A 25,412-nucleotide genomic window follows, 5' to 3' on the forward strand; every position below is an offset into this window, starting at 1 on the left:
GTCACGTGTCACCTTCACTTCCATCTTTCTGACAACTCCATCTCTGCTTGGAAGTGTCTTCACGATGACACCCATAGGCCACTCATTTCTTTTTAGTTGCTTGTCCTTCAGAAGAACAACATCTCCTTCCTTCAAGTTTGGTCTGCTGCGCTGCCATTTCTGACGACCTTGGAGCATGTGAAGGTACTCCCTCTGCCACCTGGCCCAGAATGTGTCGGCAAGGGCTTGAACTCTCTTCCACTGACGTGTATATATGTCAGCCTTGGTAAAATCCACAGGTGGAGTTGGGATCGGATCGACCTTCTGGGTGAGCAGAGCTGAAGGGGTCAGGATTAAGGGAGCGTCTGGATCCGAGGAAACGGGTACCAAGGGCCTTGCGTTGATAATAGCCGTGACTTCCGCCATTAACGTTGTCAGGACCTCGTGAGTTAGTGTAGGGTTTCCTGCTTGTAGGAGCATCGAGTCTAGGATGCGTCGTGAGATGCCTATCATACGCTCCCAGGCGCCACCCATGTGAGAGGAGTGAGGCGCATTAAACACCCAGGAACACCTCTGCTTGCGTAGGTAGTCATCCACACTTGTCTCACCAGGCTTTGGGGAATACAACTTTAGGTCCTTGGAGGCACCAATAAAATTGGTTCCGCAATCTGACCTCAACTGCTTAGCCGGGCCTCTGATCGCAAAGAACCTGCGAAGAGCATTGATGAAACTGGAAGAGCTGAGAGTTTCAATCACTTCAATATGAACAGCCCGTGTAGACATGCAAGTGAACAAGACTGCCCATCTCTTACTGTTTGCTTGACCACCTTTGGTGCGGCGTGTTGAAACCTCCCACGGTCCAAATACATCGAGGCCAACATAAGAGAACGGGGGGTCCGTCTGAAGACGTTCGGCAGGTAAGTCAGACATGATTTGCTGCTCTGTTCTACCTCGAAGCTTTCTGCAGGTGACACATTTGTGGATTACACTGCTGATAGACCTCTTAGAACCAACTACCCATAAGCCACTTGCTCTCACAGCCCCTTCAGTGAAGTGTCTTCCTTGGTGCTGGGTGGCTTCATGGTGATGTCGAATGAGCAGTGTTGCAATGTGATGCTTCCCTGGTATCAGAAGAGGGTTAGCTTGATGACTCGGCAAGCCAGACTCTGCAAGTCGACCTCCTACTCGCAGTAAGTTTTGGCCATCGATGATGGGATGGAGTTTGTGAAGAGCACTGTTGCGAGGCAAGTCTCGTTTTGCCATGATGCATTTTATTTCTTCTGCATAGACTTCACGCTGGACACACCTGATGATCGTGTGCTCTGCTTCAGATAACGCTCCATCTGTGAGACTAGCCTTACAAAGATGCCAGCCGCTACAGACATCACCATCTTTATACTTGAAACTGTGAGAGATGTGGCGAAGGTAGGCCACCGCTTGGACAAGGGAAGTCCATTTTGAGAATCTTTCAAAGCGTGATGAACCCAAGGCACCTGGAGCAGTTGTGGTCACAAGTACATTGACTTTATGTCGAATTTCAATGTCCGACTCTGGATCGACAAGTTCATATGGACCCTTTTCTGGGGAGAGAGTCTCGTGATTGAGAAGAAGTGCTGGGCCGTACAACCATGAAGTACCAGAGAGTTTTTCTGCTGGTACAGACCGAGAGCCATGATCAGCAGGATTGTGCTCTGATGGGACGTATCTCCATTGATCTGGTAGGGAAGACTGCTTGATTCTCTGTACACGATTGTTCACATATACATGGAATCTTCTGCTTTGATTGTTAATGTATCCTAACACCACTTTACTGTCAGTGTAGAATGTTGTCTTGTCAATCTTTGCGTTTAGTTCTACTGTGAGAAGCTCTGACATCTCCACAGCAAGCACTGCAGCGCACAGCTCTAATCGAGGAATGGTCGGTTCTGGTACAGGAGCTAGTTTGGCCTTACCCATAACAAATCCAACCTCACTGTGCCTGTCTTCATGTGTGACCTTCAGGTAAGCTACCGCAGCGATGGCTTTCACCGAAGCGTCTGAGAACACACAAAGTTCAATGAAGGTGGCTTGTGAGATGGAGAACGTGACGTAGGGGCGGGGAATGTGCAGATTTGTGAGACTTCGTAGCGAGTCATGCCACCTTCTCCAGCCATCGTACATGTCTTGGGGTAAGGAACTGTCCCACTCAAGGTTGCTACTGGAGAGCTCTCTGAGAAGAAGTCTTCCTTTGATGGTTACGGGTGCAAGCAAACCAAGAGGGTCAAACAAGCTGTTCACTGTTGAGAGTACGCCCCGGCGAGTGAAGGGTTTTTGCTCTTGTGGAACATGGAATGTGAACGTGTCTGTTGTGGGGTTCCAACTTACCCCTAAGCTGCGCTGGACTGGAAGCTCATCTGTTGTTAAATCGAGATCTTTGATATCTTTGGCCCTATCCTCAGGGGGGAAAGCACTCACCACTTCCACTTTATTGGAAGCAATCTTGTGGAGACGTAGATTTGAGAGGGCAAGCATTTTCTGAGTTCTCTGTAGGACATCAACAGCCTCAGCTGCAGTTGGGAAAGACTTTAATGCGTCATCGACATAGAAGTTGTGCTCTACGAAGTCTCGGGCGTCAGTTCCGTACTCACTTTCTGCTTCCCTTGCTGCCAATCTCAGCCCGTAAATTGCCACTGCCGGGGAAGGACTGTTACCAAAAACATGCACCCTCATTCTGTAGTCTACTACGTCTTTGCCAAGGTCGTTGTCTTTGTACCAAAGAAAGCGAAGGTAGTCTCTGTGATCTTCTTGGACTACAAAACAGTAGAACATATGTTCGATGTCAGCTGTGACTGCGACGGGTTCTTTCCTGAAGCGAAGCAGCACACCCAAAAGCGTGTTGTTCAGGTCCGGGCCGGACAGCAACACTTCATTGAGGGACACTCCATCAAACTGCGCACTCGAATCAAACACCACACGTATCTTCCCTGGCTTTTGAGGATGGTACACGCCAAATATCGGGAGATACCAGTACTCTTTGTCTTTATTGGGAGGTGGTGCGAGTTCTGCGTGTTGATTATCTAGCATTTTCTGCATGAATTCCACAAAATGTGTTTTCATTTCTGGTTTCTTGTCGAGCGTACATCGTAACGACATGAGCCGTTGGTAGGCGTAGGACCGGTTATCCGGGAGTTTGCGTCTGGGGGTTCGGAACGGGAGTGGTGCAACCCAGCTGTTTGTATTGTCCTTAAAGAAGCCTGCCATCTTTTTCAAAAAGATTACATCTTCAGCTGAATGAGCAAGGTGGTTGTCATTACTGGTGTGACAAAACACAGAGTCTCCCAAATTCTCAGCTGTGGACCTTTGGTGTGAGTGAGCAGATGGCAGTTGACTGGAGATGGGTTTGGTTTGGCTCAGACTGAAGTCCTCCTTTACACTAAGGTGACTGTCACAGGGAGAGAGATAGCTTGGGCGTCCATTGTCCAATACATAGGTTTTCAGAACATTCACTTTACTTGGCTTGTGGGCATTGCCAAGACACACATCTCCAATGATAACCCAGCCCAGGTCAAGCTTCTGTGCAAACGGGTCATTATCTCTGCCGTTGATTTGCTCCCTCACTTTGTGAACTCTCAGAAGGTTGCGTCCTATCAGCAACAGAATGTCTGCACTTGGGTCGAGAGGTGGTATTTCAGCAGCTATTGCTTTCAGGTGTGGGTGGTGTAAAGCAGCTTCTGCAGTTGGTACCTCTTCCCTGTTGTTAGGGATGGCATTGCACTCTACGAGCGTGGGGAGAGGGAAACCCATTTTTCCATCTAATGACTCAACCATGTAGCCAAATGCTCTTCTACCAGTCGTGTGTGTTACACCACTACAGGTTTTCAGCATGTATGGTTCAGGTGTGGCTTGTATGTTAAATATGTCAAAAAACTCTGTCTTTGCAAGTGACTGGTTGCTTTGATCGTCAATTATTGCATACATCCTTCTGGCGTTGTCTCGCTGACCTTTGGGATAGACTTGTACTAAGCAAACCTTAGAACAGGATCTCCCTGTGGTTTCATTTCCACATACCTCTGTACATGTGGCAGTAACATCCGGGTCTTGTGGATTTGCTTGCTCCCCGCCGTGAACTTCAGGAGATGAAGGAGGCTTGGGCATTTGCAGTGTTGGGGCAGGATGAAGCGCTGCCAAGTGTTTCTCACTATTACACTCTTCACACTTAATCGTGACTGTACAGTCTTTGGCTTGGTGGCCGGTGGAAGCAAGGCAGCGATAGCAAATGCTATTGTCTCTGAGGAACCTCTTCCTCTGTTCAAGCAGCATAGCTCTAAAGCCCCTGCATCTTTTGAGTGGGTGGGGTTTGTGATGTATGGGGCACTGTCTTTCAATGTCTTCGTCTGCTTTTTTTGATTTTGATCCCTCTGATGATATGTCCGTCTTGTGCACTGTAACTGATGACCTTTGGTTGTGGTTGCTTAACGGTTTTTCTTTTCTGTAGCTGGACATGTGGCTGACATAGGAAAGAGTTGTGTTGAAAGGTGTGGTGAAGCTTGGATCATTCCTTGCTTTTGCTTGACGTTTCACAAATTCAACAAAGAATGAGAATGGTGGGAAGCTAACATTGTGGTCTTCTTTAAACTTTGACCCTACCATTGTCCACTTCTCTTGAAGATGGAAGGGCAGCTTCTCCACAATTGGATGTACTCCCCTAGCTGTGTCGAGGTAACTTAAACCAGGCAAATAACCATCTAGCTTTGCAGCTTGGAGTTCACACAGCAGATCTGATAGGTCGCGAAGCTTGTGTGGTTCTTTGCTGGAGAGCTTTGGAAAGTCTCGTATTCGGGCAAACAGGGAGTTTTCTATTGCTTCTGGTGAGCCGTAACATTCCTCTAGTCTCAACCATATCATGTTCAGACCGGCAGGTGGATGCTTTATGTTGACTGCTTTTAATCTCTTGGCATGTTCAGAAGACTCTGGGCCTAGCCACTTAATGAGTAGGTTGATTTCTTCAGTGGCTGTTAGACAAAGGTCCCTAATGGTGCTCTGAAATGTGGCCTTCCAACTAAGGTAATTTTCTGGCTTGTCGTCAAATTTAGACAGCCCTCCAGTTATTAGCTGACTCTTGGCTAAGAATCTGGCGAGGTCACTTGCTATGGTGTCTGCATTATTATTTGAGCTTAATCCGTGCTGCTGTTGTAATGCATCGTGGAGAGTCTGCGGACTTACGTCTCTTTGTAGTCGTCTCTCTGCTCCATCTTGTGGCGTGAATGAGTACTGCACTGGTTCTTGTTTAGGGTAAAGAGGTGTGTACATTACTGATTGTTTTGATTGTTCAATCTGATATTTACTGTCGTCATGGTGGGATGTAATGTCTGGAGTCAGGTCAGTGTGGCTGTATTTATTTATGTATTCACTCACTTTTTGTTCTGGGGTTACTTGTAGAGGTGACAATGGCCACTCTTCCCCTGATTCAGCTTTGTCAAATTGAGCTGCTGCTGACTCCATTACCTCTGCTTTGGCCAAGGCTGCATCCGCTTCCTTTTGGAGGTTGATTACATCTAGAGTTGCTTCTAGGCGGGCCTTTTCTACTTTAATGTTCATCTCCTTCTCAGCGTAAGCTAATCTGGCTTTTGCTGCTTGAGCTTCTGCTTGAGCCCGCGCTGCTGCCATACTGGCTCGGGTTGATGCTGATGACCTGCTTGAACATGCTGCAGATGATCTAACAGTCAGTCTTCCTGAAGACTTTGAGGACCTTCTTGAGCGAGTGGACCTTGTTTCCTCGTCGTTTTGACCTTCAGCCTCTGATTTCTCCATGTTAGAGTAGAGCTGTCACTCGACGTCCCTCGCAGAGTGCTATGATTTCACTGTACTGTTGCACCCAATGTGACCCAGTGTCCTATATTGAGATTCACAGCCAGCTAAACTCTCTCTTGCATCACTTCCTCCAAGGAACAGGCACGTGTTGTATTTGGACAGGATTTAATGCAAAAAAGTGTGAAACTGAAATGATACAGAATACAGCAATGTCACATAAACATTAGCTTTGGTTGAACTTATGTGGACATATAAAACACATCAAACGTTTCCAAATCACTTCAAAAAATGTCATATACCTTGTCTTAAAAGTAAATATAATTAATAAACTTACTCATATTGCCACTCAAAGGGATTTAACGGAGTGGATGGCTTTGGATCGGAAGAAACACACCATGTCTTGCTTCACCCATGAGCAACACTTCCTATCACACTTCTTCTAGTAACTAATTGGCTCAACATAGCAAACTGTGCAAACCTGCGCCCCCTATAGGCCTGGAGAAATAACCATACCAACAGTTCCAATACAAAAGTACTGATATAATTCCTCTTCAACTCACCACTTTGTTTTCTATGCAAAAACCACTTCGCCACAGAAGACTCGATATTATTGGCATATTATCTGCTCTTCTCCTCCTTTCAAAACTTGCTAAAAGCTGTATTTAAAAGAGCAGGTTGGCCGGGGTAATTCACACCCTTCAATGCCAGATTAATGTTTAGGTTAGTGGGAATCACAGAAGAATTAGGGATGGAAACTTCTTTGCTGGTGGTAGAAGCGGTCTGGTGAATTTTTAGAGAGAAGAGGCCGTCGATGTTTGAATGTAGAAAATTGTTCTGGCTGCAGCCTGCAGTATGGACTTGTTGGCGTGTATAGCTCCCAGTGTTCTGACAGCGCGACGTTTTGGGGAAGCATGTGATTCAGCAGCTACCAGTGGGCTTCGTGCGGCGGAGATTTTGTGACTGTTAGCGGAGTTGATAACAGAGGGTCTTTAAGAGAAGCCTGCATGCGGTAGGCAAATGAGTAATGTTTGCCGGCGGGGGACGTGCGGCGATTAACCTGTGCGGTAGTGAAAAGGAGTTAAAAATAAGGAAGTGTGCGGATGCGGAAAGAATGGAATAATTGTGGTAGGCTGCCGGCTGAGTAGTTTGGTGAATGTTTGGTGTGGGTCCGGCGCTGCCGATTGGATGGTGGGGCTGCAGTGTGAGTCAGATAAAAAAAATAAAAAACAGGAGTAGGATCCAATGGGACTAACTGGCATGTATAGAGGCGTGTAATGCAAAAGGGCTGTTTTTGTTCACAGCTCTCGTTTATGGCCATACCACCCTGAACACGCCCGATCTCGTCTGATCTCGGAAGCTAAGCGGGGTAGGGTCTGGTTAGTACTTGGATGGGAGACCGCCTGGGAATACCAGGTGCTGTAAGCATTTCTCAGTTTTACTTTATACAGGGGGCGCTCCACTTCACGATTAATTTAAATCTAGCACTCCCCTTCCATTTTACTATTTTATATATATATATTTTTTCTCTCATTCATAAAGGCAGCTTTTACACACCGTTTTACTCTAAATACTGCCTGGTAATTCTAGGTGCTGTAAGCTGTTCGTGCCTTTATTCCACCAGGGCGCGATCTTCTCACAAACTTGAAGACTGTCACTCCCCATTCACGTTTTACAACTTATTGTTAATGATAAAGAGACAGCTTTTTACACACAGTTTTAAACAAAGTACTGATATAATTCCTCTTCAACTCACCGCTTTGTTTTCTATGCAAAAACCACTTCATCACAAAAGACTCGATATTATTGGCATAGCAAGGTCTGCTCTTCTCCTCCTTTCAAAACTTGCTAAAAGCTGTATTTAAAAGAACAGATTGGCCGGGGTAATTCACACCCTTCAATGCCAGCTTAATGTTTAGGTTAGTGGGAATCACAGAGGAATTAGGGATGGAAACTTCTTTGCTGGTGGTAGAAGCGGTCTGGTGAATTTTTAGAGAGAAGAGGCCGTCGATGTTTGAATGTAGAAAATTGTTCTGGCTGCAGCCTGCAGTATGGACTTGTTGGTGTGTGTAGCTCCCAGTGTTCTGACAGCGCGACGTTTTGGGGAAGCATGTGATTCAGCAGCTACCAGTGGGCTTCGTGCGGCGGAGATTTTGTGGCTGTTAGCGGAGTTGATAACAGAGGGTCGTTAAGAGAAGCCTGCATGCAGTAGGCAAAGGAGTAATGTTTGCCGGCGGGGGACGTGCGGCGATTAACCTGTGCGGTAGTGAAAAGGAGTTAAAAAGAAGGAAGTGTGCGGATGCGGAAAGAATGGAATAATTGTGGTAGGCTGCCGGCTGAGTAGTTTGGTAAATGTTTGGTGTGGGTCCGGCGCTGCCGATTGGATGGTGGTGCTGCAGTGTGAGTCAGATAAAAAAAAAAAAAACAGGAGTAGGATCCAATGGGACTAACTGGCATGTATAGAGGCGTGTAATGCAAAAGGGCTGTTTTTGGTAGTGTCTCTCGCTTATGGCCATACCACCCTGAACATGCCTGATCTTGGAAGCTAAGCAGGGTAGGGTCTGGTTAGTACTTGGATGGGAGACTGCCTGGGAATACCACGTGCTGTAAGCTTTTCTCACTTTTACTTTATACAAGGGGCGCTCCACTTCACGATTAATTTAAATCTATCACTCCCCTTCCATTTTACTATTTTATATATTTTTTTTTTCTCTCATTCATAAAGGCAGCCTTTACACACCGTTTTACTCTAAATACTGCCTGGTAATTCTAGGTGCTGTGAGCTGTTCGTGCCTTTATTCCACCAGGGCGCGATCTTCTGACAAACTTGAAGACTGTCACTCCACATTCACGTTTTACAACTTATTGTTAATAATAAAGAGACAGCTTTTTACACACAGTTTTAAACAAAGTACTGATATAATTCCTCTTAAACTCACCGCTTTGTTTTCTATGCAAAAACCACTTCGCCACAGAATATTCGATATTATTGGCATATTATCTGCTCTTCTCCTCCTTTCAAAACTTGCTAAAAGCTGTATTTAAAAGAGCAGGTTGGCCGGGGTAATTCACACCCTTCAATGCCAGCTTAATGTTTAGGTTAGTGGGAATCACAGAGGAATTAGGGATGGAAACTTCTTTGTTGATGGTAGAAGCGGTCTGGTGAATTTTTAGAGAGAAGAGGCCGTCGATGTTTCAATGTAGAAAATTGTTCTGGCTGCAGCCTGCAGTATGGACTTGTTGGTGTGTGTAGCTCCCAGTGTTCTGACAGCGCGACGTTTTGGGGAAGCATGTGATTCAACAGCTACCAGTGGGCTTCGTGCGGCGGAGATTTTGTGGCTGTTAGCGGAGTTGATAACAGAGGGTTGTTAAGAGAAGCCTGCATGAGGTAGGCAAAGGAGTAATGTTTGCCGGCGGGGGACGTGCGGCAATTAACCTGTGCGGTAGTGAAAAGGAGTTAAAGAGAAGGAAGTGTGCGGATGCGGAAAGAATGGAATAATTGTGGTAGGCTGCCGGATGAGTAGTTTGGTGAATGTTTGGTGTGGGTCCGGTGCTGCCGATTGGATGGTGGTGCTGCTGTGTGAGTCAGATAAAAAAAAAAAAAAAACAGGAGTAGGATCCAATGGGAATAACTGGCATGTATAGACGCGTGTAATGCAAAAGGGCTATTTTTGGTAGCGTCTCTCGCTTACGGCCGTACCACCCTGAACGCGCCCGATCTCGTCTTATCTTGGAAGCTAAGCAGGCTAGGGTCTGGTTAGTACTTGGATGGGAGACCACCTGGGAATACCAGGTGCTGTAAGCTTTTCTCACTTTTACTTTATACAGGGGGCGCTCCACTTCACGATTAATTTAAATCTATCACTCCCCTTCCATTTTACTATTTTATATATTTCTTTTTTCTCTCATTCATAAAGGCAGCTTTTACACACCGTTTTACTCTAAATACTGCCTGGTAATTATAGCTGCTGTAAGCTGTTCGTGCCTTTATTCCACCAGGGCGCGATCTTCTCACAAACTTGAAGACTGTCACTCCCCATTCACATTTTACAACTTATTGTTAATGATAAAGAGACAGCTTTTTACACACAGTTTTAAACAAAGTACTGATATTATTCCTCTTCAACTCACCGCTTTGTTTTCTATGCAAAAACGACTTCGCCACAGAAGACTCGTTATTATTGGCATAGCAAGGTCTGCTCTTCTCCTCCCTTCAAAACTTGCTAAAAGCTGTATTTAAAAGAGCAGGTTGGCCGGGGTAATTCACACCCTTCAATGCCAGCTTAATGTTTAGGTTAGTGGGAATCACAGAGGAATTAGGGATGGAAACTTCTTTGCTGGTGGTAGAAGCGGTCTGGTGAATTTTTAGAGAGAAGAGGCCGTCAATGTTTGAATGTAGAAAATTGTTCTGGCTGCAGCCTGCAGTATGGACTTGTTGGTGTGTGTAGCTCCCAGTGTTCTGACAGCGCGACGTTTTGGGGAAGCATGTGATTCAACAGCTACCAGTGGGCTTCGTGCGGCAGAGATTTTGTGGCTGTTAGCGGAGTTGATAACAGAGGGTTGTTAAGAGAAGCCTGCATGAGGTAGGCAAAGGAGTAATGTTTGCCGGCGGGGGACGTGCGGCAATTATCCTGTGCGGTAGTGAAAAGGAGTTAAAGAGAAGGAAGTGTGCGGATGCGGAAAGAATGGAATAATTGTGGTAGGCTGCCGGCTGAGTAGTTTGGTGAATGTTTGGTGTGGGTCCGGCGCTGCCGATTGGATGGTGGTGCTGCAGTGTGAGTCAGATAAAAAAAAAAAAAAGAACATTAGTAGGATCCAATGGGACCAACTGGCATGTATAGAGGCGTGTAATGCAAAAGGGCTGTTTTTGGTAGCATCTCTCGCTTACGGCCATACCACCCTGAACACGCCCGATCTCGTCTGATCTCGGAAGCCAAGCAGGGTAGGGTCTGGTTAGTACTTGGATGGGAGACCACCTGGGATTACCAGGTGCTGTAAGCTTTTCTCACTTTTACTTTATACAGGGGGCGCTCCACTTCACGATTAATTTAAATCTATCACTCCCCTTCCATTTTACTATTTTATATATATATTTTTTTTTTCTCTCATTCATAAAGGCAGCTTTTACACACCGTTTTACTCTAAATACTTCCTGGTAATTCTAGGTGCTGTAAGCTGTTCGTGCCTTTATTCCACCAGGGCGCGATCTTCTCACAAACTTGAAGACTGTCACTCCCCATTCACGTTTTACAACTTATTGTTAATGATAAAGAGACAGCTTTTTACACACAGTTTTAAACAAAGTACTGATATTATTCCTCTTCAACTGACCGCTTTGTTTTCTATGCAAAAACCACTTCGCCACAGAAGACTCGATATTATTGGCATAGCAAGTTCTGCTCTTCTCCTTTCAAAACTTGCTGAAAGCTCTATTTAAAAGAACAGATTGGCCGGGGTAATTCACACCCTTCAATGCCAGCTTAATGTTTAGGTTAGTGGGAATCACAGAGGAATTAGGGATGGAAACTTCTTTGCTGGTGGTAGAAGCGGTCTGGTGAATTTTTAGAGAGAAGAGACCGTCGATGTTTGAATGTAGAAAATTGTTCTGGCTGCAGCCTGCAGTATGGACTTGTTGGTGTGTGTAGCTCCCAGTGTTCTGACAGCGCGACGTTTTGGGGAAGCATGTGATTCAGCAGCTACCAGTGGGCTTCGTGCGGCGGAGATTTTGTGGCTGTTAGCGGAGTTGATAACAGAGGGTCGTTAAGAGAAGCCTGCATGCAGTAGGCAAAGGAGTAATGTTTGCCGGCGGGGGACGTGCGGCGATTAACCTGTGCGGTAGTGAAAAGGAGTTAAAAAGAAGGAAGTGTGCGGATGCGGAAAGAATGGAATAATTGTGGTAGGCTGCCGGCTGAGTAGTTTGGTGAATGTTTGGTGTGGGTGCGGTGCTGCCGATTGGATGGTGGTGCTGCAGTGTGAGTCAGATAAAAAAAAAAAAAAACAGGAGTAGGATCCAATGGGAATAACTGGCATGTATAGACGCGTGTAATGCAAAAGGGCTATTTTTGGTAGCGTCTCTCGCTTACGGCCGTACCACCCTGAACGCGCCCGATCTCGTCTTATCTTGGAAGCTAAGCAGGCTAGGGTCTGGTTAGTACTTGGATGGGAGACCACCTGGGAATACCAGGTGCTGTAAGCTTTTCTCACTTTTACTTTATACAGGGGGCGCTCCACTTCACGATTAATTTAAATCTATCACTCCCCTTCCATTTTACTATTTTATATATTTCTTTTTTCTCTCATTCATAAAGGCAGCTTTTACACACCGTTTTACTCTAAATACTGCCTGGTAATTATAGCTGCTGTAAGCTGTTCGTGCCTTTATTCCACCAGGGCGCGATCTTCTCACAAACTTGAAGACTGTCACTCCCCATTCACATTTTACAACTTATTGTTAATGATAAAGAGACAGCTTTTTACACACAGTTTTAAACAAAGTACTGATATTATTCCTCTTCAACTCACCGCTTTGTTTTCTATGCAAAAACGACTTCGCCACAGAAGACTCGTTATTATTGGCATAGCAAGGTCTGCTCTTCTCCTCCCTTCAAAACTTGCTAAAAGCTGTATTTAAAAGAGCAGGTTGGCCGGGGTAATTCACACCCTTCAATGCCAGCTTAATGTTTAGGTTAGTGGGAATCACAGAGGAATTAGGGATGGAAACTTCTTTGCTGGTGGTAGAAGCGGTCTGGTGAATTTTTAGAGAGAAGAGGCCGTCAATGTTTGAATGTAGAAAATTGTTCTGGCTGCAGCCTGCAGTATGGACTTGTTGGTGTGTGTAGCTCCCAGTGTTCTGACAGCGCGACGTTTTGGGGAAGCATGTGATTCAACAGCTACCAGTGGGCTTCGTGCGGCAGAGATTTTGTGGCTGTTAGCGGAGTTGATAACAGAGGGTTGTTAAGAGAAGCCTGCATGAGGTAGGCAAAGGAGTAATGTTTGCCGGCGGGGGACGTGCGGCAATTATCCTGTGCGGTAGTGAAAAGGAGTTAAAGAGAAGGAAGTGTGCGGATGCGGAAAGAATGGAATAATTGTGGTAGGCTGCCGGCTGAGTAGTTTGGTGAATGTTTGGTGTGGGTCCGGCGCTGCCGATTGGATGGTGGGGCTGCAGTGTGAGTCAGATAAAAAAAAAAAAAAAGAACATTAATAGGATCCAATGGGACCAACTGGCATGTATAGAGGCGTGTAATGCAAAAGGGCTGTTTTTGGTAGCATCTCTCGCTTACGGCCATACCACCCTGAACACGCCCGATCTCGTCTGATCTCGGAAGCTAAGCAGGGTAGGGTCTGGTTAGTACTTGGATGGGAGACCACCTGGGACTACCAGGTGCTGTAAGCTTTTCTCACTTTTACTTTATACAGGGGGCGCTCCACTTCACGATTAATTTAAATCTATCACTCCCCTTCCATTTTACTATTTTATATATATTTTTTTATTTTCTCTCTTTCATAAAGGCAGCTTTTACACACCGTTTTACTCTAAATACTGCCTGGTAATTCTAGGTGCTGTAAGCTCTTCGTGCCTTTATTCCACCAGGGCGCGATCTTCTCACAAACTTGAAGACTGTCACTCCCCATTCACGTTTTACAACTTATTGTTAATGATAAAGAGACAGCTTTTTACACACAGTTTTAAACAAAGTACTGATATTATTCCTCTTCAACTGACCGCTTTGTTTTCTATGCAAAAACCACTTCGCCACAGAAGACTCGATATTATTGGCATAGCAAGTTCTGCTCTTCTCCTTTCAAAACTTGCTAAAAGCTGTATTTAAAAGAACAGATTGGCCGGGGTAATTCACACCCTTCAATGCCAGCTTAATGTTTAGGTTATTGGGAATCACAGAGGAATTAGGGATGGAAACTTCTTTGCTGGTGGTAGAAGCGGTCTGGTGAATTTTTAGAGAGAAGAGGCCGTCGATGTTTGAATGTAGAAAATTGTTCTGGCTGCAGCCTGCAGTATGGACTTGTTGGTGTGTGTAGCTCCCAGTGTTCTGACAGCGCGACGTTTTGGGGAAGCATGTGATTCAGCAGCTACCAGTGGGCTTCGTGCGGCGGAGATTTTGTGGCTGTTAGCGGAGTTGATAACAGAGGGTCGTTAAGAGAAGCCTGCATGCAGTAGGCAAAGGAGTAATGTTTGCCGGCGGGGGACGTGCGGCGATTAACCTGTGCGGTAGTGAAAAGGAGTTAAAGAGAAGGAAGTGTGCGGATGCGGAAAGAATGGAATAATTGTGGTAGGCTGCCGGCTGAGTAGTTTGGTGAATGTTTGGTGTGGGTCCGGCGCTGCCGATTGGATGGTGGTGCTGCAGTGTGAGTCAGATAAAAAAAAAAAAAAGAACATTAGTAGGATCCAATGGGACCAACTGGCATGTATAGAGGCGTGTAATGCAAAAGGGCTGTTTTTGGTAGCATCTCTCGCTTACGGCCATACCACCCTGAACACGCCCGATCTCGTCTGATCTCGGAAGCTAAGCAGGGTAGGGTCTGGTTAGTGCTTGGATGGGAGACCACCTGGGACTACCAGGTGCTGTAAGCTTTTCTCACTTTTACTTTATACAGGGGGCGCTCCACTTCACGATTAATTTAAATCTATCACTCCCCTTCCATTTTACTATTTTATATATATATTTTTATTTTCTCTCTTTCATAAAGGCAGCTTTTACACACCGTTTTACTCTAAATACTGCCTGGTAATTCTAGGTGCTGTAAGCTCTTCGTGCCTTTATTCCACCAGGGCGCGATCTTCTCACAAACTTGAAGACTGTCACTCCCCATTCACGTTTTACAACTTATTGTTAATGATAAAGAGACAGCTTTTTACACACAGTTTTAAACAAAGTACTGATATTATTCCTCTTCAACTGACCGCTTTGTTTTCTATGCAAAAACCACTTCGCCACAGAAGACTCGATAATATTGGCATAGCAAGTTCTGCTCTTCTCCTTTCAAAACTTGCTAAAAGCTGTATTTAAAAGAACAGATTGGCCGGGGTAATTCACACCCTTCAATGCCAGCTTAATGTTTAGGTTAGTGGGAATCACAGAGGAATTAGGGATGGAAACTTCTTTGCTGGTGGTAGAAGCGGTCTGGTGAATTTTTAGAGAGAAGAGGCCGTCGATGTTTGAATGTAGAAAATTGTTCTGGCTGCAGCCTGCAGTATGGACTTGTTGGTGTGTGTAGCTCCCAGTGTTCTGACAGCGCGACGTTTTGGGGAAGCATGTGATTCAGCAGCTACCAGTGGGCTTCGTGCGGCGGAGATTTTGTGGCTGTTAGCGGAGTTGATAACAGAGGGTCGTTAAGAGAAGCCTGCATGCAGTAGGCAAAGGAGTAATGTTTGCCGGCGGGGGACGTGCGGCGATTAACCTGTGCGGTAGTGAAAAGGAGTTAAAGAGAAGGAAGTGTGCGGATGCGGAAAGAATGGAATAATTGTGGTAGGCTGCCGGCTGAGTAGTTTGGTGAATGTTTGGTGTGGGTCCGGCGCTGCCGATTGGATGGTGGGGCTGCAGTGTGAGTCAGATAAAAAAAAAAAAAAAACCAGGAGTAGGATCCAATGGGACTAACTGGCATGTATAGACGCGTGTAATGCAAAAGGGCTGTTTTTGGTAGCATCTCTCGCTTACGGCCATACCACCCTGAACACGCCCGATCTCGTCTGATCTCGGAAGCCAAGCAGCGTAGGGTCTGGTTAGTATTTGGATGGGAGACCTCCTGGGAATACCAGGTGCTGTAAGCTTTTCTCACTTTTACTTTATACAGGGGGCGCTCCACTTCACGATTAATTTAAATCTATCACTCCCCTTCCATTTTAGTATTTCATATATATATATATTTTTTTTTCTCTCATTCATAAAGGCAGCTTTTAGAAACCGTTTTACTCTAAATACTTCCTGGTAATTCTAGGTGCTGTAAGCTGTTCGTGCCTTTATTCCACCAGGGCGCGATCTTCTCACAAACTTGAAGACTGTCACTCCCCATTCACGTTTTACAACTTATTGTTAATGATAAAGAGACAGCTTTTTACACACAGTTTTAAACAAAGTACTGATATTATTCCTCTTCAACTGACCGCTTTGTTTTCTATGCAAAAACCACTTTGCCACAGAAGACTCGATATTATTGGCATAGCAAGTTCTGCTCTTCTCCTTTCAAAACTTGCTAAAAGCTGTATTTAAAAGAACAGATTGGCCGGGGTAATTCACACCCTTTAATGCCAGCTTAATGTTTAGGTTAGTGGGAATCAAAGAGGAATTAGGGATGGAAACTTCTTTGCTGGTGGTAGAAGCGGTCTGGTGAATTTTTAGAGAGAAGAGGCCGTCGATGTTTGAATGTAGAAAATTGATCTGGCTGCAGCCTGCAGTATGGACTTGTTGGTGTGTGTAGCTCCCAGTGTTCTGACAGCGCGACGTTTTGGGGAAGCATGTGATTCAGCAGCTACCAGTGGGCTTCGTGCGGCGGAGATTTTGTGGCTGTTAGCGGAGTTGATAACAGAGGGTCGTTAAGAGAAGCCTACATGCAGTAGGCAAAGGAGTAATGTTTGCCGGCGGGGGACGTGCGGCGATTAACCTGTGCGGTAGTGAAAAGGAGTTAAAAAGAAGGAAGTGTGCGGATGCGGAAAGAATGGAATAATTGTGGTAGGCTGCCGGCTGAGTAGTTTGGTGAATGTTTGGTGTGGGTCCGGCGCTGCCGATTGGATGGTGGGGCTGCAGTGTGAGTCAGATAAAAAAAAAAAAAAGAACATTAGTAGGATCCAATGGGACCAACTGGCATGTATAGAGGCGTGTAATGCAAAAGGGCTGTTTTTGGTAGTATCTCTCGCTTACGGCCATACCACCCTGAACACGCCCGATCTCGTCTGATCTCGGAAGCTAAGCAGGGTAGGGTCTGGTTAGTACTTGGATGGGAGACCACCTGGGACTACCAGGTGCTGTAAGCTTTTCTCACTTTTACTTTATACAGGGGGCGCTCCACTTCACGATTAATTTAAATCTATCACTCCCCTTCCATTTTACTATTTTATATATATATTTTTATTTTCTCTCTTTCATAAAGGCAGCTTTTACACACCGTTTTACTCTAAATACTGCCTGGTAATTCTAGGTGCTGTAAGCTCTTCGTGCCTTTATTCCACCAGGGCGCGATCTTCTCACAAACTTGAAGACTGTCACTCCCCATTCACGTTTTACAACTTATTGTTAATGATAAAGAGACAGCTTTTTACACACAGTTTTAAACAAAGTACTGATATTATTCCTCTTCAACTGACCGCTTTGTTTTCTATGCAAAAACCACTTCGCCACAGAAGACTCGATATTATTGGCATAGCAAGTTCTGCTCTTCTCCTTTCAAAACTTGCTAAAAGCTGTATTTAAAAGAAGAGATTGGCCGGGGTAATTCACACCCTTCAATGCCAGCTTAATGTTTAGGTTAGTGGGAATCACAGAGGAATTAGGGATGGAAACTTCTTTGCTGGTGGTAGAAGCGGTCTGGTGAATTTTTAGAGAGAAGAGGCCGTCGATGTTTGAATGTAGAAAATTGTTCTGGCTGCAGCCTGCAGTATGGACTTGTTGGTGTGTGTAGCTCCCAGTGTTCTGACAGCGCGACGTTTTGGGGAAGCATGTGATTCAGCAGCTACCAGTGGGCTTCGTGCGGCGGAGATTTTGTGGCTGTTAGCGGAGTTGATAACAGAGGGTCGTTAAGAGAAGCCTGCATGCAGTAGGCAAAGGAGTAATGTTTGCCGGCGGGGGACGTGCGGCGATTAACCTGTGCGGTAGTGAAAAGGAGTTAAAGAGAAGGAAGTGTGCGGATGCGGAAAGAATGGAATAATTGTGGTAGGCTGCCGGCTGAGTAGTTTGGTGAATGTTTGGTGTGGGTCCGGCGCTGCCGATTGGATGGTGGGGCTGCAGTGTGAGTCAGATAAAAAAAAAAAAAATACCAGGAGTAGGATCCAATGGGACTAACTGGCATGTATAGACGCGTGTAATGCAAAAGGGCTGTTTTTGGTAGCATCTCTCGCTTACGGCCATACCACCCTGAACACGCCCGATCTCGTCTGATCTCGGAAGCCAAGCAGCGTAGGGTCTGGTTAGTATTTGGATGGGAGACCTCCTGGGAATACCAGGTGCTGTAAGCTTTTCTCACTTTTACTTTATACAGGGGGCGCTCCACTTCACGATTAATTTAAATCTATCACTCCCCTTCCATTTTAGTATTTCATATATATATATATTTTTTTTTTCTCTCATTCATAAAGGCAGCTTTTAGAAACCGTTTTACTCTAAATACTTCCTGGTAATTCTAGGTGCTGTAAGCTGTTCGTGCCTTTATTCCACCAGGGCGCGATCTTCTCACAAACTTGAAGACTGTCACTCCCCATTCACGTTTTACAACTTATTGTTAATGATAAAGAGACAGCTTTTTACACACAGTTTTAAACAAAGTACTGATATTATTCCTCTTCAACTGACCGCTTTGTTTTCTATGCAAAAACCACTTCGCCACAGAAGACTCGATATTATTGGCATAGCAAGTTCTGCTCTTCTCCTTTCAAAACTTGCTAAAAGCTGTATTTAAAAGAACAGATTGGCCGGGGTAATTCACACCCTTCAATGCCAGCTTAATGTTTAGGTTAGTGGGAATCACAGAGGAATTAGGGATGGAAACTTCTTTGCTGGTGGTAGAAGCGGTCTGGTGAATTTTTAGAGAGAAGAGGCCATCGATGTTTGAATGTAGAAAATTGATCTGGCTGCAGCCTGCAGTATGGACTTGTTGGTGTGTGTAGCTCCCAGTGTTCTGACAGCGCGACGTTTTGGGGAAGCATGTGATTCAGCAGCTACCAGTGGGCTTCGTGCGGCGGAGATTTTGTGGCTGTTAGCGGAGTTGATAACAGAGGGTCGTTAAGAGAAGCCTACATGCAGTAGGCAAAGGAGTAATGTTTGCCGGCGGGGGACGTGCGGCGATTAACCTGTGCGGTAGTGAAAAGGAGTTAAAAAGAAGGAAGTGTGCGGATGCGGAAAGAATGGAATAATTGTGGTAGGCTGCCGGCTGAGTAGTTTGGTGAATGTTTGGTGTGGGTCCGGCGCTGCCGATTGGATGGTGGGGCTGCAGTGTGAGTCAGATAAAAAAAAAAAAAAACCAGGAGTAGGATCCAATGGGACTAACTGGCATGTATAGACGCGTGTAATGCAAAATGGCTGTTTTTGGTAGCATCTCTCGCTTATGGCCATACCACCCTGAACACGCCCGATCTCGTCTGATCTTGGAAGCTAAGCAGGGTAGGGTCTGGTTAGTACTTGGATGGGAAACCACCTGGGAATACCAGGTGCTGTAAGCTTTTCTCACTTTTTCTTTATACAGGGGGCGCTCCACTTCACGATTAATTTAAATCTATCACTCCCCTTCCATTTTACTATTTTATATATATTTATATTTTTTTTCTCTCATTCATAAAGGCAGCTTTTAGAAACCGTTTTACTCTAAATACTTCCTGGTAATTCTAGGTGCTGTAAGCTGTTCGTGCCTTTATTCCACCAGGTCGCGATCTTCTCACAAACTTGAAGACTGTCACTCCCAATTCACGTTTTACAACTTATTGTTAATGATAAAGAGACAGCTTTTTACACACAGTTTTAAACAAAGTACTGATATTATTCCTCTTCAACTGACCGCTTTGTTTTCTATGCAAAAACCACTTCGCCACAGAAGACTCGATATTATTGGCATAGCAAGTTCTGCTCTTCTCCTTTCAAAACTTGCTAAAAGCTGTATTTAAAAGAACAGATTGGCCGGGGTAATTCACACCCTTCAATGCCAGCTTAATGTTTAGGTTAGTGGGAATCACAGAGGAATTAGGGATGGAAACTTCTTTGCTGGTGGTAGAAGCGGTCTGGTGAATTTTTAGAGAGAAGAGGCCGTCGATGTTTGAATGTAGAAAATTGTTCTGGCTGCAGCCTGCAGTATGGACTTGTTGGTGTGTGTAGCTCCCAGTGTTCTGACAGCGCGACGTTTTGGGGAAGCATGTGATTCAGCAGCTACCAGTGGGCTTCGTGCGGCGGAGATTTTGTGGCTGTTAGCGGAGTTGATAACAGAGGGTCGTTAAGAGAAGCCTGCATGCAGTAGGCAAAGGAGTAATGTTTGCCGGCGGGGGACGTGCGGCGATTAACCTGTGTGGTAGTGAAAAGGAGTTAAAAAGAAGGAAGTGTGCGGATGCGGAAAGAATGGAATAATTGTGGTAGGCTGCCGGCTGAGTAGTTTGGTGAATGTTTGGTGTGGGTCCGGCGCTGCCGATTGGATGGTGGGGCTGCAGTGTGAGTCAGATAAAAAAAAAAAAACCAGGAGTAGGATCCAATGGGACTAACTGGCATGTATAGACGCGTGTAATGCAAAATGGCTGTTTTTGGTAGCATCTCTCGCTTACGGCCATACCACCCTGAACACACCCGATCTCGTCTGGTCTTGGAAGCTAAGCAGGGTAGGGTCTGGTTAGTACTTGGATGGAAAACCACCTGGGAATACCAGGTGCTGTAAGCTTTTCTCACTTTTACTTTATACAGGGGGCGCTCCACTTCACGATTAATTTAAATCTATCACTCCCCTTCCATTTTACTATTTTATATATATTTATATTTTTTTTCTCTCATTCATAAAGGCAGCTTTTACACACCGTTTTACTCTAAATACTTCCTGGTAATTCTAGGTGCTGTAAGCTGTTCGTGCCTTTATTCCACCAGGGCGCGATCTTCTCACAAACTTGAAGACTGTCACTCCCCATTCACGTTTTACAACTTATTGTTAATGATAAAGAGACAGCTTTTTACACACAGTTTTAAACAAAGTTCTGATATTATTCCTCTTCAACTGACCGCTTTGTTTTCTATGCAAAAACCACTTCGCCACAGAAGACTCGATATTATTGGCATAGCAAGCTCTGCTCTTCTCCTTTCAAAACTTGCTAAAAGCTGTATTTAAAAGAACAGATTGGCCAGGGTAATTCACACCCTTCAATGCCAGCTTAATGTTTAGGTTAGTGGGAATCACAGAGGAATTAGGGATGGAAACTTCTTTGCTGGTGGTAGAAGCGGTCTGGTGAATTTTTAGAGAGAAGAGGCCGTCGATGTTTGAATGTAGAAAATTGTTCTGGCTGCAGCCTACAGTATGGACTTGTTGGTGTGTGTAGCTCCCAGTGTTCTGACAGCGCGACGTTTTGGGGAAGCATGTGATTCAGCAGCTACCAGTGGGCTTCGTGCGGCGGAGATTTTGTGGCTGTTAGCGGAGTTGATAACAGAGGGTCGTTAAGAGAAGCCTGCATGCAGTAGGCAAAGGAGTAATGTTTGCCGGCGGGGGACGTGCGGCGATTAACCTGTGCGGTAGTGAAAAGGAGTTAAAAAGAAGGAAGTGTGCGGATGCGGAAAGAATGGAATAATTGTGGTAGGCTGCCGGCTGAGTAGTTTGGTGAATGTTTGGTGTGGGTCCGGCGCTGCCGATTGGATGGTGGTGCTGCAGTGTGAGTCAGATAAAAAAAAAAAAAAACCAGGAGTAGAATCCAATGGGACTAACTGGCATGTATAGACGCGTGTAATGCAAAATGGCTGTTTTTGGTAGCATCTCTCGCTTATGGCCATACCACCCTGAACACGCCCGATCTCATCTGATCTCGGAAGCCAAACAAGGTAGGGTCTGGTTAGTACTTGGATGGGAGACCTCCTGGGAATACCAGGTGCTGTAAGCTTTTCTCACTTTTACTTTATACAGGGGGCGCTCCACTTCACGATTAATTTAAATCTAGCACTCCCCTTCCATTTTACTATTTTATATATATATATATTTTTTCTCTCTTTCATAAGCCAGCTTTTAGAAACCGTTTTACTCTAAATACTTCCTGGTAATTCTAGGTGCTGTAAGCTGTTCGTGCCTTTATTCCACCAGGGCGCGATCTTCTCACAAACTTGAAGACTGTCACTCCCCATTCACGTTTTACAACTTATTGTTAATGATAAAGAGACAGCTTTTTACACACAGTTTTAAACAAAGTACTGATATTATTCCTCTTCAACTGACCGCTTTGTTTTCTATGCAAAAACCACTTCGCCACAGAAGACTCGATATTATTGGCATAGCAAGCTCTGCTCTTCTCCTTTCAAAACTTGCTAAAAGCTGTATTTAAAAGAACAGATTGGCCAGGGTAATTCACACCCTTCAATGCCAGCTTAATGTTTAGGTTAGTGGGAATCACAGAGGAATTAGGGATGGAAACTTCTTTGCTGGTGGTAGAAGCGGTCTGGTGAATTTTTAGAGAGAAGAGGCCGTCGATGTTTGAATGTAGAAAATTGTTCTGGCTGCAGCCTACAGTATGGACTTGTTGGTGTGTGTAGCTCCCAGTGTTCTGACAGCGCGACGTTTTGGGGAAGCATGTGATTCAGCAGCTACCAGTGGGCTTCGTGCGGCGGAGATTTTGTGGCTGTTAGCGGAGTTGATAACAGAGGGTCGTTAAGAGAAGCCTGCATGCAGTAGGCAAAGGAGCAATGTTTGCCGGCGGGGGACGTTCGGCGATTAACCTGTGCGGTAGTGAAAAGGAGTTAAAAAGAAGGAAGTGTGCGGATGCGGAAAGAATGGAATAATTGTGGTAGGCTGCCGGCTGAGTAGTTTGGTGAATGTTTGGTGTGGGTCCGGCGCTGCCGATTGGATGGTGGTGCTGCAGTGTGAGTCAGATAAAAAAAAAAAAAAAGAACATTAGTAGGATCCAATGGGACCAACTGGCATGTATAGAGGCGTGTAATGCAAAAGGGCTGTTTTTGGTAGCATCTCTCGCTTACGGCCATACCACCCTGAACACGCCTGATCTCGTCTGATCTCGGAAGCTAAGCAGGGTAGGGTCTGGTTAGTACTTGGATGGGAGACCACCTGGGAATACCAGGTGCTGTAAGCTTTTCTCACTTTTACTTTATACAGGGGGCGCTCCACTTCACGATTAATTTAAATCTATCACTCCCCTTCCATTTTACTATTTTATATATATATTTTTTTTTTTCTCTCATTCATAAAGGCAGCTTTTAGAAACCGTTTTACTCTAAATACTTCCTGGTAATTCTAGGTGCTGTAAGCTGTTCGTGCCTTTATTCCACCAGGGCGCAATCTTCTCACAAACTTGAAGACTGTCACTCCCCATTCACGTTTTACAACTTATTGTTAATGATAAAGAGACAGCTTTTTACACACAGTTTTAAACAAAGTACTGATATTATTCCTCTTCAACTGACCGCTTTGTTTTCTATGCAAAAACCACTTCGCCACAGAAGACTCGATATTATTGGCATAGCAAGCTCTGCTCTTCTCCTTTCAAAACTTGCTAAAAGCTGTATTTAAAAGAACAGATTGGCCGTGGTAATTCACACCCTTCAATGCCAGCTTAATGTTTAGGTTAGTGGGAATCACAGAGGAATTAGGGATGGAAACTTCTTTGCTGGTGGTAGAAGCGGTCTGGTGAATTTTTAGAGAGAAGAGGCCGTCGATGTTTGAATGTAGAAAATTGTTCTGGCTGCAGCCTGCAGTATGGACTTGTTGGTGTGTGTAGCTCCCAGTGTTCTGACAGCGCGACGTTTTGGGGAAGCATGTGATTCAGCAGCTACCAGTGGGCTTCGTGCGGCGGAGATTTTGTGGCTGTTAGCGGAGTTGATAACAGAGGGTCGTTAAGAGAAGCCTGCATGCAGTAGGCAAAGGAGTAATGTTTGCCGGCGGGGGACGTGCGGCGATTAACCTGTGCGGTAGTGAAAAGGAGTTAAAAAGAAGGAAGTGTGCGGATGCGGAAAGAATAGAATAATTGTGGTAGGCTGCCGGCTGAGTAGTTTGGTGAATGTTTGGTGTGGGTCCGGCGCTGCCGATTGGATGGTGGTGCTGCAGTGTGAGTCAGATGAAAAAAAAAAAAACCAGGAGTAGGATCCAATGGGACTAACTGGCATGTATAGAGGCGTGTAATGCAAAAGGGCTGTTTTTGGTAGCATCTCTCATTTATGGCCATACCACCCTGAACACGACCGATCTTGTCTGATCTCGGAAGCTAAGCAGGATAGGTTCTGGTTAGTACTTGGATGGGAGACCACCTGTGAATACCAGGTGCTGTAAGCTTTTCTCACTTTTACTTTATACAGGGGGCACTCCACTTCACGATTAATTTAAATCTATCACTCCCCTTCCGTTTTACTATTTTATATACATATAACTATATATTTTTTCTCTCATTCATAAAGGCAGCTTTTACACACCGTTTTACTCTAAATACTTCCTGGTAATTCTAGGTGCTGTAAGCTGTTCGTGCCTTTATTCCACCAGGGCGCGATCTTCTCACAAACTTGAAGACTGTCACTCCCCATTCACGTTTTACAACTTATTGTTAATGATAAAGAGACAGCTTTTTACACACAGTTTTAAACAAAGTACTGATATTATTCCTCTTCAACTGACCGCTTTGTTTTCTATGCAAAAACCACTTCGCCACAGAAGACTCGATATTATTGGCATAGCAAGCTTTGCTCTTCTCCTTTCAAAACTTGCTAAAAGCTGTATTTAAAAGAACAGATTGGCCAGGGTAATTCACACCCTTCAATGCCAGCTTAATGTTTAGGTTAGTGGGAATCACAGAGGAATTAGGGATGGAAACTTCTTTGCTGGTGGTAGAAGCGGTCTGGTGAATTTTTAGAGAGAAGAGGCCGTCGATGTTTGAATGTAGAAAATTGTTCTGGCTGCAGCCTGCAGTATGGACTTGTTGGTGTGTGTAGCTCCCAGTGTTCTGACAGCGTGACGTTTTGGGGAAGCATGTGATTCAGCAGCTACCAGTGGGCTTCGTGCGGCGGAGATTTTGTGGCTGTTAGCGGAGTTGATAACAGAGGGTCGTTAAGAGAAGCCTGCATGCAGTAGGCAAAGGAGTAATGTTTGCCGGCGGGGGACGTGCGGCGATTAACCTGTGCGGTAGTGAAAAGGAGTTAAAAAGAAGGAAGTGTGCGGATGCGGAAAGAATGGAATAATTGTGGTAGGCTGCCGGCTGAGTAGTTTGGTGAATGTTTGGTGTGGGTCCGGCGCTGCCGATTGGATGGTGGGGCTGCAGTGTGAGTCAGATAAAAAAAAAAAAAAAGAACATTAGTAGGATCCAATGGGACCAACTGGCATGTATAGAGGCGTGTAATGCAAAAGGGATGTTTTTGGTGGCATCTCCCGCTTACGGCCATACCACCCTGAACACGCCTGATCTCGTCTGATTTCGGAAGCCAAGCAGGGTAGGGTCTGGTTAGTACTTGGATGGGAGACCACCTGGGATTACCAGGTGCTGAAAGCTTTTCTCACTTTTACTTTATACAGGGGGCGCTCCACTTCACGATTAATTTAAATCTATCACTCCCCTTCCATTTTACTATTTTATATATATATATTTTTTTTCTCTCATTCATAAAGGCAGCTTTTACACACCGTTTTACTCTAAATACTTCCTGGTAATTCTAGGTGCTGTAAGCTGTTCGTGCCTTTATTCCACCAGGGCGCGATCTTCTCACAAACTTGAAGACTGTCACTCCCCATTCACGTTTTACAACTTATTGTTAATGATAAAG

At 45.1% G+C, this 25,412-nt stretch overlaps 1 protein-coding gene, 11 non-coding genes and 5 pseudogenes across 12 annotated transcripts in view; 16 read left to right on the forward strand and 1 right to left on the reverse strand.

Annotated features, from left to right (window-relative positions):
- LOC125726908 (uncharacterized) overlaps positions 1 to 6,301 on the reverse strand; it is a 6,885-nt gene extending 584 nt beyond the window's left edge. The window contains exons 1-2 of the mRNA XM_049003376.1: positions 6,104 to 6,301; positions 1 to 5,955 (exon numbers count right to left, since the gene is read on the reverse strand). The exon at positions 1 to 5,955 is cut by the window's left edge and continues 584 nt beyond it. Of these exons, the coding sequence (XP_048859333.1) occupies positions 1 to 5,769 (5,769 nt within the window). The 5' untranslated portion in view covers positions 5,770 to 5,955; positions 6,104 to 6,301. The remainder of the gene's footprint in view (positions 5,956 to 6,103) is intronic.
- A 774-nt stretch (positions 6,302 to 7,075) lies between these two features.
- On the forward strand, positions 7,076 to 7,194 carry LOC125734262 (5S ribosomal RNA). The gene has a single exon (XR_007393581.1). It is a non-coding gene; the product is annotated as a 5S ribosomal RNA (ribosomal RNA).
- Positions 7,195 to 8,270: 1,076 nt separating this feature from the next.
- Positions 8,271 to 8,379, forward strand: LOC125732214 (5S ribosomal RNA; annotated as a pseudogene).
- A 1,073-nt stretch (positions 8,380 to 9,452) lies between these two features.
- LOC125731334 (5S ribosomal RNA) lies at positions 9,453 to 9,571 on the forward strand (annotated as a pseudogene).
- A 1,077-nt stretch (positions 9,572 to 10,648) lies between these two features.
- Positions 10,649 to 10,767, forward strand: LOC125735445 (5S ribosomal RNA). Its single transcript, XR_007394741.1, has one exon. It is a non-coding gene; the product is annotated as a 5S ribosomal RNA (ribosomal RNA).
- Positions 10,768 to 11,843: 1,076 nt separating this feature from the next.
- LOC125731335 (5S ribosomal RNA) lies at positions 11,844 to 11,962 on the forward strand (annotated as a pseudogene).
- Positions 11,963 to 13,040: 1,078 nt separating this feature from the next.
- Positions 13,041 to 13,159, forward strand: LOC125734459 (5S ribosomal RNA). The gene has a single exon (XR_007393770.1). It is a non-coding gene; the product is annotated as a 5S ribosomal RNA (ribosomal RNA).
- A 1,078-nt stretch (positions 13,160 to 14,237) lies between these two features.
- Positions 14,238 to 14,356, forward strand: LOC125736373 (5S ribosomal RNA). The gene has a single exon (XR_007395653.1). It is a non-coding gene; the product is annotated as a 5S ribosomal RNA (ribosomal RNA).
- Positions 14,357 to 15,434: 1,078 nt separating this feature from the next.
- LOC125736251 (5S ribosomal RNA) lies at positions 15,435 to 15,553 on the forward strand. Its single transcript, XR_007395535.1, has one exon. It is a non-coding gene; the product is annotated as a 5S ribosomal RNA (ribosomal RNA).
- Positions 15,554 to 16,634: 1,081 nt separating this feature from the next.
- LOC125734460 (5S ribosomal RNA) lies at positions 16,635 to 16,753 on the forward strand. Its single transcript, XR_007393771.1, has one exon. It is a non-coding gene; the product is annotated as a 5S ribosomal RNA (ribosomal RNA).
- A 1,078-nt stretch (positions 16,754 to 17,831) lies between these two features.
- LOC125736252 (5S ribosomal RNA) lies at positions 17,832 to 17,950 on the forward strand. The gene has a single exon (XR_007395536.1). It is a non-coding gene; the product is annotated as a 5S ribosomal RNA (ribosomal RNA).
- Positions 17,951 to 19,031: 1,081 nt separating this feature from the next.
- Positions 19,032 to 19,150, forward strand: LOC125735034 (5S ribosomal RNA). The gene has a single exon (XR_007394333.1). It is a non-coding gene; the product is annotated as a 5S ribosomal RNA (ribosomal RNA).
- A 1,077-nt stretch (positions 19,151 to 20,227) lies between these two features.
- Positions 20,228 to 20,346, forward strand: LOC125736095 (5S ribosomal RNA). The gene has a single exon (XR_007395378.1). It is a non-coding gene; the product is annotated as a 5S ribosomal RNA (ribosomal RNA).
- Positions 20,347 to 21,425: 1,079 nt separating this feature from the next.
- Positions 21,426 to 21,544, forward strand: LOC125735344 (5S ribosomal RNA). The gene has a single exon (XR_007394641.1). It is a non-coding gene; the product is annotated as a 5S ribosomal RNA (ribosomal RNA).
- Positions 21,545 to 22,622: 1,078 nt separating this feature from the next.
- Positions 22,623 to 22,741, forward strand: LOC125733181 (5S ribosomal RNA). The gene has a single exon (XR_007392536.1). It is a non-coding gene; the product is annotated as a 5S ribosomal RNA (ribosomal RNA).
- Positions 22,742 to 23,818: 1,077 nt separating this feature from the next.
- Positions 23,819 to 23,937, forward strand: LOC125731947 (5S ribosomal RNA; annotated as a pseudogene).
- A 1,085-nt stretch (positions 23,938 to 25,022) lies between these two features.
- Positions 25,023 to 25,141, forward strand: LOC125731475 (5S ribosomal RNA; annotated as a pseudogene).
- Positions 25,142 to 25,412: the final 271 nt, after the last annotated feature.

This window comes from Brienomyrus brachyistius, chromosome 2 (assembly GCF_023856365.1).
Source record: "Brienomyrus brachyistius isolate T26 chromosome 2, BBRACH_0.4, whole genome shotgun sequence".
Lineage (NCBI taxonomy): Eukaryota > Metazoa > Chordata > Actinopteri > Osteoglossiformes > Mormyridae > Brienomyrus > Brienomyrus brachyistius.